Consider the following 12,478-nt stretch of genomic DNA (forward strand, 5'->3'; position numbering starts at 1 on the left):
ATATATATATATATATATATATATATATATATATATATATATATATTAAATAAACAGAAGAACTAAGCGCAAAGATAAATGAATAAGAATGTTTGTGATAAATTCGAAAATAAGAAAATTTTAAGTTTTTAAAAGATACAAAAATGATATTTTTTAAGTTTTATTAATTTATGTTGAATGGATTGTTTATACTGTCGTGTATTTCTGTGTACTGTTTATAATGTCATGTGTTTTTTTGTATTTTTTATATTGTCGTATATTTCTATGTTTTGTTTATACTGTTGTGTAATTTTGTGCATCGTTTATATTGACGTTTACACTTATATTGTTAATGTCGATGTGTATTTTTATTTGTGGTCTTGTTGCAAATTATTTTTATTGTTGCTTTTTATCCTGCTATTATTCAAGTTACTTCTTATTTTTTGTCTCATAATATTTAAAAATATCCATTTTTTTTATTTTCTTCATTATTTTTATCATCCTTCTGATCGTCAAACGTTGTGTTATCTCATTCGTTCGTTATCTATCATGTCAGTTTATTTACTTTTTCCCTTTTTTGTGTTACTTGTCTTGCTTTTTAAATATATCTTTTTTTTTATTTTGCTAAATTATATTTTGGTTACTATATTAATTTTTTTTGCTTTATTTATTTATTTTATTAAGGTGTCACTCCAATGACTAGTTTTTAACTATATGAGTGACACCGAGCCTAATTTTGTGAAATTATAAATCACTTTGTAATTATTTCAATTTCATGGTTAAAAAAAAAAAAAAAACAACTACAAAACAATGTTAAACCGTTTAAAAATAGCAATGTGACTTAGATTTGAGCTCCTTAGATGCATAGTGGTATAAGTCACTCATCTAGTTTTGAGATACAGAGGCATTTAGTAGACATCATATAATAAATCATCAAACTGTTTAAGAGGAAGTAAATAAAAATAGCATCATTATCGATATTATTAGACTTATACCACTCTGCCATGTAATAGAATAAATAAAATGCTAACCATTGGTGGCAATAACTCAAAGTATTGAAAAAAATGACTTATACCACTATGCATCTCATGGGCTCATTTCCGACATTTAGACCAATATAAACTTAAAACATTAAAAAAGAATAGTTGCAGGTTTGGCATGCTTAGTTTTTAGGGACTAACTTAAAGGATAAAATATACCTTTAGGTGTTTAAGAAGAATATTCTTAAAATTTTAAGATTATTTTGGAAAAAATATTTTTACTATTGATTTCTACAAGGTTCAATTGTCTAAATAACATTTTTTCAAATTTTTTATTTCATTTTTCACCAAAATAATGGCTGGATACCACCTTAATTGGTGATACCTGTTTAAGACTTATTCCAGGAAAGATTTTATAGATTTTACATTGTTTGATACAAAAAAGATGTTAAACTTTTTTACATAGCTTAAACCGGGAAAAATTTTAAATTTTTTTAAATTGCTTGAGAGCAGAAAAAGATCTTTACAAACTGTACAGTGAATTTATGTATTTGTAAAATCAAGATACAGATATTGGATTATAATGGTACGATTAAGGATTTAGTTCCCTCAATTGTACAGATAGCATGTTTTTTAAAATTCGATTCCCTATCAAATAACATCGTTAAAAATTTTCAACTATTATAGTACCGTTTATCCCTAAATTTTAGAATACAATTAAATCTCATTGTTTCTACTTTAATTTTATACATTAATATTTTTTATAATAAATTTATACGTCAAGGAATTGTACATACATTCCCGCCAATACCATTATTCCTTGGTTGGTATAATCCGATAATTAAAAATTATAAATAATTACATCTCCACTCTGACACCAAGTTTCTGGGAGACAGATGACACTAAATTAAATCTTATTTTATTAACATCAATTTTTGATTATCATAACTTCTGTTCGTGCTTTTAGTGTTTATACTTAAAACAGATTAAAACATCGAATATGTCTAAGTCAGGAAAAAAACATTGAAGCGACACGTTACTTAATATTTGCATTTTAAAATTTTATATTTATATAATTTACATTTTCGAAACAATCATTCTTTAGTTAAGGCTTGAATTGTATAACCGTATGCAGCATACGCAGCAGCTGACCCGGCTGCAACACCAGCCATAGCTGCAGCAGAAGCAGCAGCTTTAGCCAAACTCCCAGTTTTGGGCTTCCATCTCCCTGACCTAGGAATGCCTCTACCTCTACCTCTTTTTGAAGATGGCGGTAACAAATTAACAGAATTTTCAAACGGTACCGCAGATGAAGGACGAGAAGAATCAGCCGATTCGTCATCGATTCCTGTTATCAATCGTAATTAAAACTATAAAACTAATGAAATGTTTAATAAAAAACAAATAGAATATACAGTGGCGAAAAAAAATAAAACATGACCTATACATTTAGTTTTATTCACAGCAACTGATGTTAATTGATATTACTTTTTTTTGTTTTTATAAAGTTTTTAAAAAAATTATCGAGTCCTTTTTGATTTTTCCTATTTAACTAACAACTCTGTTTCAAGTAGCTAGAAATTTAGTGGAAAAAATAATAAATACAGAAAAGGTTATAATTTCTGTTAAATTTTAAATTATTATTACTATTTGAATATGCGCATTGGCTCTAGTTATCAGTAACACTACAGGCATAGGAAAAGGGGGCAGAAGGGTGACAGCTCCCTATTTAGTTAAAAGGAGGGTCACTAAAATTCCTCACCTGCAAACCCCCAAATTTTTCAATAACCCCTCTAACTGCTATGGCCTTTCTACATCACTGATTAATATTATACCGTATATTTTGAAACATGGTATGTTCAAGCGATAAAATTCTGTTTCGGTTTCGGCCAAAATTTCCATTTGAGCCGATACCGAAACTTCGGTTTCGGTACTTTATATGAATTCAATAAGAAACCAAATTTTGGTTGAAAAACATACCAAAAACCAAAATTTCAATTTTATATGATTTTGCTATTTTTAAATGAATCTTTAGGACCATCGTTCACAAATTACCTAAATTTTAGTTAGTTAATTGCGCATATCCATCTACTTCTTAAAAATATCAAATCCGCAAATAATCAATTCATTGCAGTGCGCATAATGTTTTGAATCTTTCACTGATAACGTTTTGTTTAAAGAAAACAAATTTTGTTTAATTAGTAAACGAACAAGAATAATATTTCGTGGAAAAGGCATAACAATCTGGCAAAATAGTTAGATCCGGATCCTAACCGGATTTTAAGATTTAGATCCGGATACAATTTTACCTTAAAAACAAATAAAAAAAACTATTTTACACAAGAAATTTTTATTAATTTTTAAAATATACATAACCAAAGTCAATTTTGTGAAATAAATTCTTTGTAGCATTTCATATCAACAAACCTATTTTAGTTTCAATTTTTGAAACTAAAATTGAAAGAAAATGTGATGTAGTGGGTTGATTAAACGGCCTAATTAAACCATAAGATGCATCATCTATAGTTGTACTAATAATATCACAGGGTGGCCCGCTTTTTATCCATTCAAATTCCCAGACTTTTGCCTGACTTATTATATTTTTCCCTGAGTTACTTGAACTTACTTTTTTAACAAGTGCCTTTTTTTTTCCAGTTTAATATTATAGATTATTACAATAAAGGAAATCACTTATAAGCTACAAGTCAGAGTTTTTCTGTAGAGAAATCATTTATGTTATGTGATCGTATTTATGTTTCAGCCTTAAAAATTGTAATAAACTTATAAAAAAACAATAACTACTAATCTAATAATAAAACATCACTAGTCTATAAAGTCTTCAATTCAACTTTTTGAAATATTTGAGTTGTTGATTGTGTTACATACCTTTTTCTACTGTATTAAAACTTAAGGTACTATACCGGACCTGCTACCAATATATATAATAGATTTGCATATTACCAATTAGGGTTCAGAAAATTTTATAGAAATCTTTAAAAGAATTATCTTAAACTTTCAAAAGAATTAACACACACACACGTATATAAAAATGTTAAAAAATAAAAAATTTAAATATAAAAAAATATTTTTTTGTTGATTTATTTCAGATTAATAATCATTTTTAAATTTAAGGAAGTAAAAATAATTCAAATCTATGTAATCAAAAAAATGTAAATCTGTTCATTCCATTTTGCGTGAAAGCATTTTTAATTCAACTTCAATCTCATGTATACCTTCCTGATGATGTTGATTTAGCTTTGTCTTTTTTGCATTTAATTCCTTGATTTTCTGCACAGCTAATCTTTTATCAATACTTTCTTTTTCTTCTTGCAACTTTTTTCTTCTCTCTTTCATTTCAATAAATCTTTGTAATGTGAATGAGACATATTTACACTTTTGATCATTGATTTGGTTATTTCAACATTGCAAACTCCACCAACATGATGAATTCCGTCATATACCTGTCTTTGGGCACTACAAAGCTCTTATGTAAATTTTCTACAAGAACAACCGAATTGATAGAAAACTTTCAACTTGTGGATTTCCATGTGAAAGAGACAATTTTGGATACTTCAAATAAGAAACTAAAATTCTGGCTTATAAAAGGAGTTAAAAAAACATCCAACCTATATTTATAAATATTATAATTTGTAAACTGTAATCTGTGGATGCCTTTGGCAAGATCATGATATTGAATAATGAGCTTATTAGCTAATGTAGCATTAATCCATTTAGATTTGTGAAGGATTGTGAGTAAATCAGTCATATTGCTTTTTTTTAAGTCAGAATTAGAACAAATAGTAATGGGGTTTAAGGCGGATATAGCTCTTGTAAGTTTATATTTTAAAGGGCTTCTCCCCCTCAGTTTGTCAACCACTCTCATATAAAACTGGATACAATCACTTCGAAATTGTAACTTTTGATTTTCACTTTTATTTTACAAAAAAGCGAAGAAGTTGCAATACCATATTTTACTTCTTTTTGGTGACACTTATGAATGGTTAGGTCTATTTTTATTAGCTTAATAATAGATTTTGCCCCATCCAATAAATCTTTTTTTATAAAGTTCTGCATGACAGATTTCATTTGTCTTTCTAGTTCTTGGTAAAGGAAAGGTGCTAAGGGAGAATCTGACAGAAAAAGTTTTAAGAAAGGCTCTGCAATTGAAGCCAAATACTGAAAAAATGAAATTTTAGCAGGCATCAAAAGATTATTGACAGCATCAGCAATAATACTTACAGTATAACTGTTTGGTAGTTTAGACTGTTTAACATACAACTTCACATTATCATAAATACCTAAAGCTCTCTGACATACAGATACATTTTCAACCCATCTTGTTGAACAAAATTTCTTAGGAAACCTATCACTTCCACAAATTGATTGATAATCTGCCCTACGTATCATGAAAAAGTTTATAAAAACTCCTGAGTACTCCATTAACATTCCATTTCACCTTTTTATGACCTGCTTGAAATGCACCATGTAGGACACACGATCCCACTTCAAGAATAAATGTTTCAAATTTTTTACTGAATTCATCATTGAGTATATCAAAAAACTTCCAATTCATATTTGTTCCATCCATAGATATTTGTAAAATTTTAGCTTGGAGATTTTCATTTAGGACATTTGTAAAACCTTTGTACAAATCATAAGCAGTTGCATGGCCAAGAAACACAGACGAAAAGTATCTTGTAGTCACGTGGTTCCGAATAACATCCCAATATCGAAAGCAAATATCCATTTAGCCTTTTTGAACAACTTCATTTAAAGATTTATCAAAACATACAACAATGTGGGTAGAGTTAAAGATAGCTTAAAACTAGATTATGAAAATATGGGGCAAATCCGTGTGTAATGTTATAGGCCACTTTAGTTTTCCCAATAGTCATTTTTTTAGCAATATAACTGTCAGAAAACATACCCTGAAATAGAAGTCCAATTTTGGAACATGGTCTGTATGAAAAATGTTGCATACAAGTTATGTATAGTGCCCAAATTATTTAAGAACGTGTTATATCATTTTGAGCCATAAATAGAGAGAAAGGTGGTATTACTGTGCTGGAAAAAGTTGTTGAAACGATTGATACTAGTTGAGAAGATCTTGAAAATGAATCAGTAACTAATGAAGTTGATGAAGCAGATGCTTGTGATGCTGTAATTTTCTGTGACATTACTATTAAAATAATATAGTACTTTTGGTTGACTTTTTAAAGATATGTTTTTTAAATGCTTGCCACTTTTTTCATGGCTTCTAACTGCCATTTTACCCATATTACTTAGAGAAAATATTTTTCCACATACACTACACATAGCCTTTGTTTTATCATCGGTTCTCTTTAGCCAACCCCATTAATGATGGAATTCATGATTGATCCAGTCATTGTCAAAATAAGCTAGTTTAGACATTGTTACAATTTTTTAATTATTTACCTGGAAAAAATCTACACTATATAAACATACAGTTATAAAATATATTATATAGATATAATATATATAATTTATATAGAAGCACACAGTTAAATAAATTGAATACAAAAATAATTTATTTTAAAGATAAGTTTCAAACTTAAGATAATAATATAATAACAATCATATTTACTATTTTTATCAGAATTTAAGAGGGTTGTAACCACAATAACAAAAAAAATAATAAAATAAATTAAATTTTTCATTCCTTCTATTATTCACCTCCCCAAGGCCAAGGGGGTCATTTCAGTCAAGAAGGCTACTCATTTTTTTGTATTACTTTTTATTTTATTCATTTTTATGGTGGTTACAATCCTCTTTCAACTCTTTAACCCCAAAACATGAACCTTGATTAACAAGGCTGATGCGTGGAGAAAGTTAAAACTAAATAAAAATAAGAAAGAAACTAAAATAAGAAAATAAAAAAAGAAAATAAGAAACTAAATAAAAATAATAGTTAAAAGAAATAGAATAAATAGAATTAATAAATTTCATTGAAAATTGTGTATGTTTTATAGAGTGTAAATTTATTTATACAAGTTTAAAATAAAAAATTTGAACTAAAGTTTAATTTTCCATGGCTTTTGGCAAAAAAAGTGAAAATCCCTGATTTTTCTGACTCAAATATTTTTTCCCTGACTGCCCTGATTTCCAGTTGGCTGGCTAACCTGTATCATTATTCCAGTTTGAATTCGCTCAACTTTTCACTATCTCAACAGCATTTTCAGATGGCATACTTTTGACAACACGTAGAAGTCTAAGATTATAAAGGCTTCCATTTGTGTATGCATTATTATTCATATAACGATGCATTTTAATTAATGTATATTCATCAACAGTTAAGCTAAATCTGTTAGCTTTCATGTTTTTTAATTTAGTCATTGAGTCTTAATGTCTTTAGCATGATCCAGTAAAATATTTTAAATGGAAACTAGAAGGCATTTTTTGTCCTTTTGCTAAAGCAAATTTTCATAACCTTTTACTTATACCAACGTGCTAAATGAAAGTCCATCAATTGCAATGAGATTTGTTAGTATATTACCAATAGTATCTTTTGGTTGTACAAAATTTTTGATATTTTTTTGGAATGAACTATTTTTGTAGGATGTAATAATAGCAACTCTATTTTATGCTTTCGCATAACACATGTTTAAAACTATGTGTAGGCTATAATGGTATCCAACATCAACATTAAAAAAAGTAACTTTATGTAAAAAGGTACAGGTACATGGGTATTCCATTCGCTTTAGTTAGTTTTATAGATTTTTCTGACTATTAATTTTTTTTCTATTATTTATACAAGTTGGATAGAATTCATTATATATATATATATATATATATATATATATATAAAAATTATGTTAGCGTATTTATATAAATTTATAATTAAATAAATTATGTTAGCGTATATATATATATATATATATATATACACACACACACACACACACACACACACACACACACACACACACACACACACACACACACACAAACACACACACACATGTGTAAAAAAACAACAAATGTAAAGTTGCATTTTTAGATAACATTTTCAGATGAAATTAATTTGTTAAGCCGAAATTTCGGTATTAATTTTAGCAAATATTTTTTGAAATGACAGTTTTGGTTTTGATATTGAACTAGTGTATCTGAAATTTTGGTTTGTTTTGGTTTCTGAGAATTTCCTGCTTCAGTTGATCACTAGGATGTTCAATAAATGTACTATTTATGTTCAGTTAATTATTTAAAGTGGAGCTAAAAAGGATCGGTTTCATCTCCAGCAACACCATTGAAAAAAATTTAGAGTTAAATGTAACCTTCAATGCAATTAGTATTAGAAAAACAGCAAAATTTGGTGGTGGAAGCATCTTAGAGTGGGGATGTTATCTCGTCATATTGTTTTGGTCCTATTAATTTATTACCAGACACTATGACAGCTGATATTTTTGTTAGAGTAAACTGGGTTTAGCTTCAAATTCAAATATCTTTTTAAAGAAAAAATATTTTGTTGATTTTTTGTTTTGTTTTGAAGAGAATTTTTACATTATATAAATATATAAAAATTAAGAATAAATATTTTGAAAATACTTAACAAAATCAATTTTTATGAAGAAAAAAACGTATAAATATTGATAGAACCTACAAAAAAGTTATTTTTAATTAAAATTTATGACATGAATTTTATGTAAAAGCAATATTTTATAGGATTTATCAATTTTAATGCAGCCCCAGCCGGGTTTATGACCGGGGCTGCATTAATATTAATAGATCCTATAAAAGTATAGTTTTTAATTATAACTCATATCATAAATTTTTATTAAAATAACATTTTGATAGGATCTATCAATATTTATGCAGCCCTAGTCATAAACCTGGCCCTGGTCGCGGATATGCGTTATCAAACCTAGCCCCGGTCGCTTACTACATGCAACTAAAAGCTTCACATTAGTACCACATTTTGTTTTGAGTTGGCAATGCCTCACTCCAAACTCTGTGACACTTTTTGCACCTTTGATGTCTTTGTCTTGTCTCGGTTTTTTTGAAGATTGCACTTGCTGAGTTTCATCTGAAGCTTCACTGAAGTGAATTTTGAGTTTCTTTAATTGCTTTGACTTTTTGGCCTCATCGTCTTGCTTTAGTTCCTCGAGCTCCTCAGATGTACTTAGACACTGGCCTTCAACTCTCGAAATGCTGACTTTTTTTGTGTGTGTGTGTGTCAATATGGTGGCGCTGTAAAAAATTTTACAAATTGCCTTTGAGTCTTTCTGTGAAGTGTTGCAACATTTGATACATTTGAGCAAGAGTAACTGGTGTTGTTGTTAAATTTTGAAGCTGGCGAATCGTTGGAGTTTGATGCTGACTGATGTTAGATGATGATATAGGATGGAATGAGGATGATGAAGCAGGCTGAGATGGTACTTGAAATGTTTGAACAATTTATAACTTTTTATATAAATAGCAAAGGCTGCCATACATTTATAAATAAAACGTTTTAAAAAATTAATAACTATTAATTAGTTTAACCGCGCTCATCTTAATGCATAAGTGTGAGCAATTAGCATGTTTACTCTTCCCCGAAAAACATTTATATTGGTTTTTCGCTCATAACTTTTTTTCAGAACTAACAAATTCAATTTTGAAAAGAGAATCTTGATCATCATAAAATTTTCTACAAAACAGCCTTTTTTATTTAGTAAAATTTAATTTTAGTTTTGAAGTTGATTTTTAAGAAAAAAAACTTTTTTTTAACGAGGGTAATAATTTTGAGGTTTGCTAAGGCAAAGTTAAATTTTTTAAAATAATTTTTACACCTTTAGATGGAACACAAAATTCTCTACAAAACGGTGCCTCGCATATTTCAAGATTTTTTGTTTTAGCTTTCAACAAATGCAAAAGAAACAAAATTCCTAAATCGTTCACTTTTTTTCCCCGTTTACTCTTACCCCAGTTTACTTTATACTTCAAGAAATAATGCTACCTTATGCTGAGGATATGCTATTTTTTTGGGGATATTTCAACAAAAAAAGGATTCAAAATATTTGGCTTCATATAGTATTGTAAAAGAGATGGTTTAAAACGATTGTATAAGACAATTAGATTGACTAGCACAATCACAAGATTTAAATCCAATAGAAAATTTGCGGAAAATTGTTTAAGACGAGGTAACAAAAAGCATCGGAACCCAAAAAAATCTGTTGGAGTCTGTAAAAACATCATGGTACACTATTTAAGACTAATTTAAATTAAAAACAAGACATGAAAAAATCTTAATGAATTGTTGTAGATAATGTAGATACTATAGATACTATGATAGGTAAACCTTTTAATAATAACTACTTATGATAGGTAAACCTTTTAATAATAACTAAAAAAAAAAAAAGTTACATAAACATTAAATATTCTTGATATCTTTCAATATAAAATCAAATTATCCACTTCTGTATTTATTTTTTCCAGTAAATTCCCAGCTACTTTAAACAAAATTGTTGTTTACATCAGAAAAACAAAACAGGCCTAAATAATTTTTTAAAAGATATAGGTATTAACATTAAACTTTATATATATGAAAGAAGTAATATCAATTATCATGAATTATTGTGAATAAAACTAAACGTTTAGGTCATGTATTTATTATTTTTTTCCACTACTGTATATTTTTTATTTATTTTATTTGTTAAAATATTTAATTACACTTAATTAAAATTGTAAATAGTGAATAGAATAAAAAAATCAATTGGTCATTGCAACAAAATAGCGCAAAAAGGAAAAAAAAAACAACAACATAAATTTCATAACAGTCAGAAGAAAAAAAATTATTATTTACCAAGCTCAATACTTGAAATGCTATTTTCATCAACATCAAACTGACAAGAATTCTCACTTACGTCCTAAAAATGTTAAAAATAATAAAATAATGTTAAAACTAAAAATATTAAAAAATAATAAAATAAGATAATAAAATAACAAAAAATTTGTGTTTTATAACATTTTTTTGCCATTTCAAAACTATAATTAGATTAAACCCAGATGTGCTATAAAAACATACTTCTTTTATTCACCTAAAAATTTGACTTGATATTTGTAACTGGAATTGTTATGAACATAAATCGTTTACTATTACATAAATCATACTATTTATTACATAAACCATACAAGTTATTAAACAAGCAATTTATTAAAGAGCATATACTTTAAAATCAAGCTCAACTTGTTTTCGCTTTCTTCCAAATCTTTTTCCATTTTCCTCTGAAACTTTCTTTTCAAGTTGACGTTGCTTTACTAAAAGAATAAAATATTTTTTTTAATTTTTAAAACATCTTAATGAAGCAAATTTAAGCACGCAGGATTTCTAATAGCTAACATTTGGCAGCGAGTTCAATGTCATCTAATAACAGTGAAGCAACTTCTTTTGGTTTCAGTACTTCTTTATTAAATTGACCACCAGAAATAACAATGTTTTGAATCTAAAACAAAAAAAAAAAAAAGATTAGTGAAAAGAAGCACTTTCTAAATGAATTTTTTACACTTTTTAAACTAGTAATTAACTTAAATAATTTAGGTAAGCAAAAACATTTTCATGAAAATAGTTACCTCACTTTTCTCTCTGGCTCGGTTTAAAATTTTCTCTTCAACTGTTCCTTTTGTAACAAGTCTATAAACAGTTACTTGTTTTGTTTGACCTAATCGATGTGCTCGATCCATAGCCTTGAAAATAATAACAGTTATAGTAATGTTCAGAAAAATGAGAAAATATTTAAGTTTTGAAAAATAACTGTTCCTACACTTATTATCAAAAAATTATGCATTTTACCTGCTGATCAACAGTAGGATTCCAATCACTGTCGTAAAAAATCACCTTAAAAACAACAACAACATATATATATACATATGTATATGTGTGTATATATATATATATATATATATATATATATATATATATATATATATATATATATATATATATATATATATATATGTGTGTCTATTTATATATATATAGGGTGTTAGTCAGCACAATGGCCCCAGGCATACCACAGAATTCCCAAAATTCAATAACCTTTTGATGTCGATGTTTAAGGACAATTTCAATAAAAATTTCCTATATCTTGTAGAATAACAATAAATACTCTCAATATTGCAAAAATCTGGTTAAAAATATATTCCTGGCTAACACCCTGATATACATAAATGAAAATATATATGATATATATGTATGTATACAGGCCTCAGCGGGAGTAAATGAGTGTGGGAGCAGAAAAAAGCTTTCCTAAAAAAGTGTCATTTATTTAGCCGTGAAAAAATTCTCTAGATGAGCGTTGTCTTTGAGTTTACACACTAGCCATCCATTTTTTAAGTCCCAAATTTAACTGGAAGATGAATTTAGACTATATGCGACACCAAATTTAACTATAAGACAAATTTAGACCATATGTGTACCTCAAATTTAACTAAAAAATAAATCTGGACTTTTAAACCAAATTTAACTTAAAGCCGAGTTTGAATTTTTAAAAACACATTTTACTGAAAGAGAAATTTTATCAAAA

At 27.5% G+C, this 12,478-nt stretch overlaps 1 protein-coding gene across 1 annotated transcript in view; it reads right to left on the minus strand.

Annotated features, from left to right (window-relative positions):
* Positions 1–1,986: 1,986 nt before the first annotated feature.
* Positions 1,987–12,478, minus strand: part of LOC100211537 (chromatin-remodeling ATPase INO80) — a 65,675-nt gene continuing 55,183 nt past the window's right edge. The window contains exons 30-35 of the mRNA XM_065805698.1: positions 11,746–11,790; positions 11,526–11,639; positions 11,296–11,398; positions 11,125–11,213; positions 10,759–10,822; positions 1,987–2,307 (exon numbers count right to left, since the gene is read on the minus strand). Of these exons, the coding sequence (XP_065661770.1) occupies positions 2,054–2,307; positions 10,759–10,822; positions 11,125–11,213; positions 11,296–11,398; positions 11,526–11,639; positions 11,746–11,790 (669 nt within the window). The 3' untranslated portion in view covers positions 1,987–2,053. The remainder of the gene's footprint in view (positions 2,308–10,758; positions 10,823–11,124; positions 11,214–11,295; positions 11,399–11,525; positions 11,640–11,745; positions 11,791–12,478) is intronic.

The sequence above is a fragment of the Hydra vulgaris genome, chromosome 09 (assembly GCF_038396675.1).
Source record: "Hydra vulgaris chromosome 09, alternate assembly HydraT2T_AEP".
NCBI lineage: Eukaryota > Metazoa > Cnidaria > Hydrozoa > Anthoathecata > Hydridae > Hydra > Hydra vulgaris.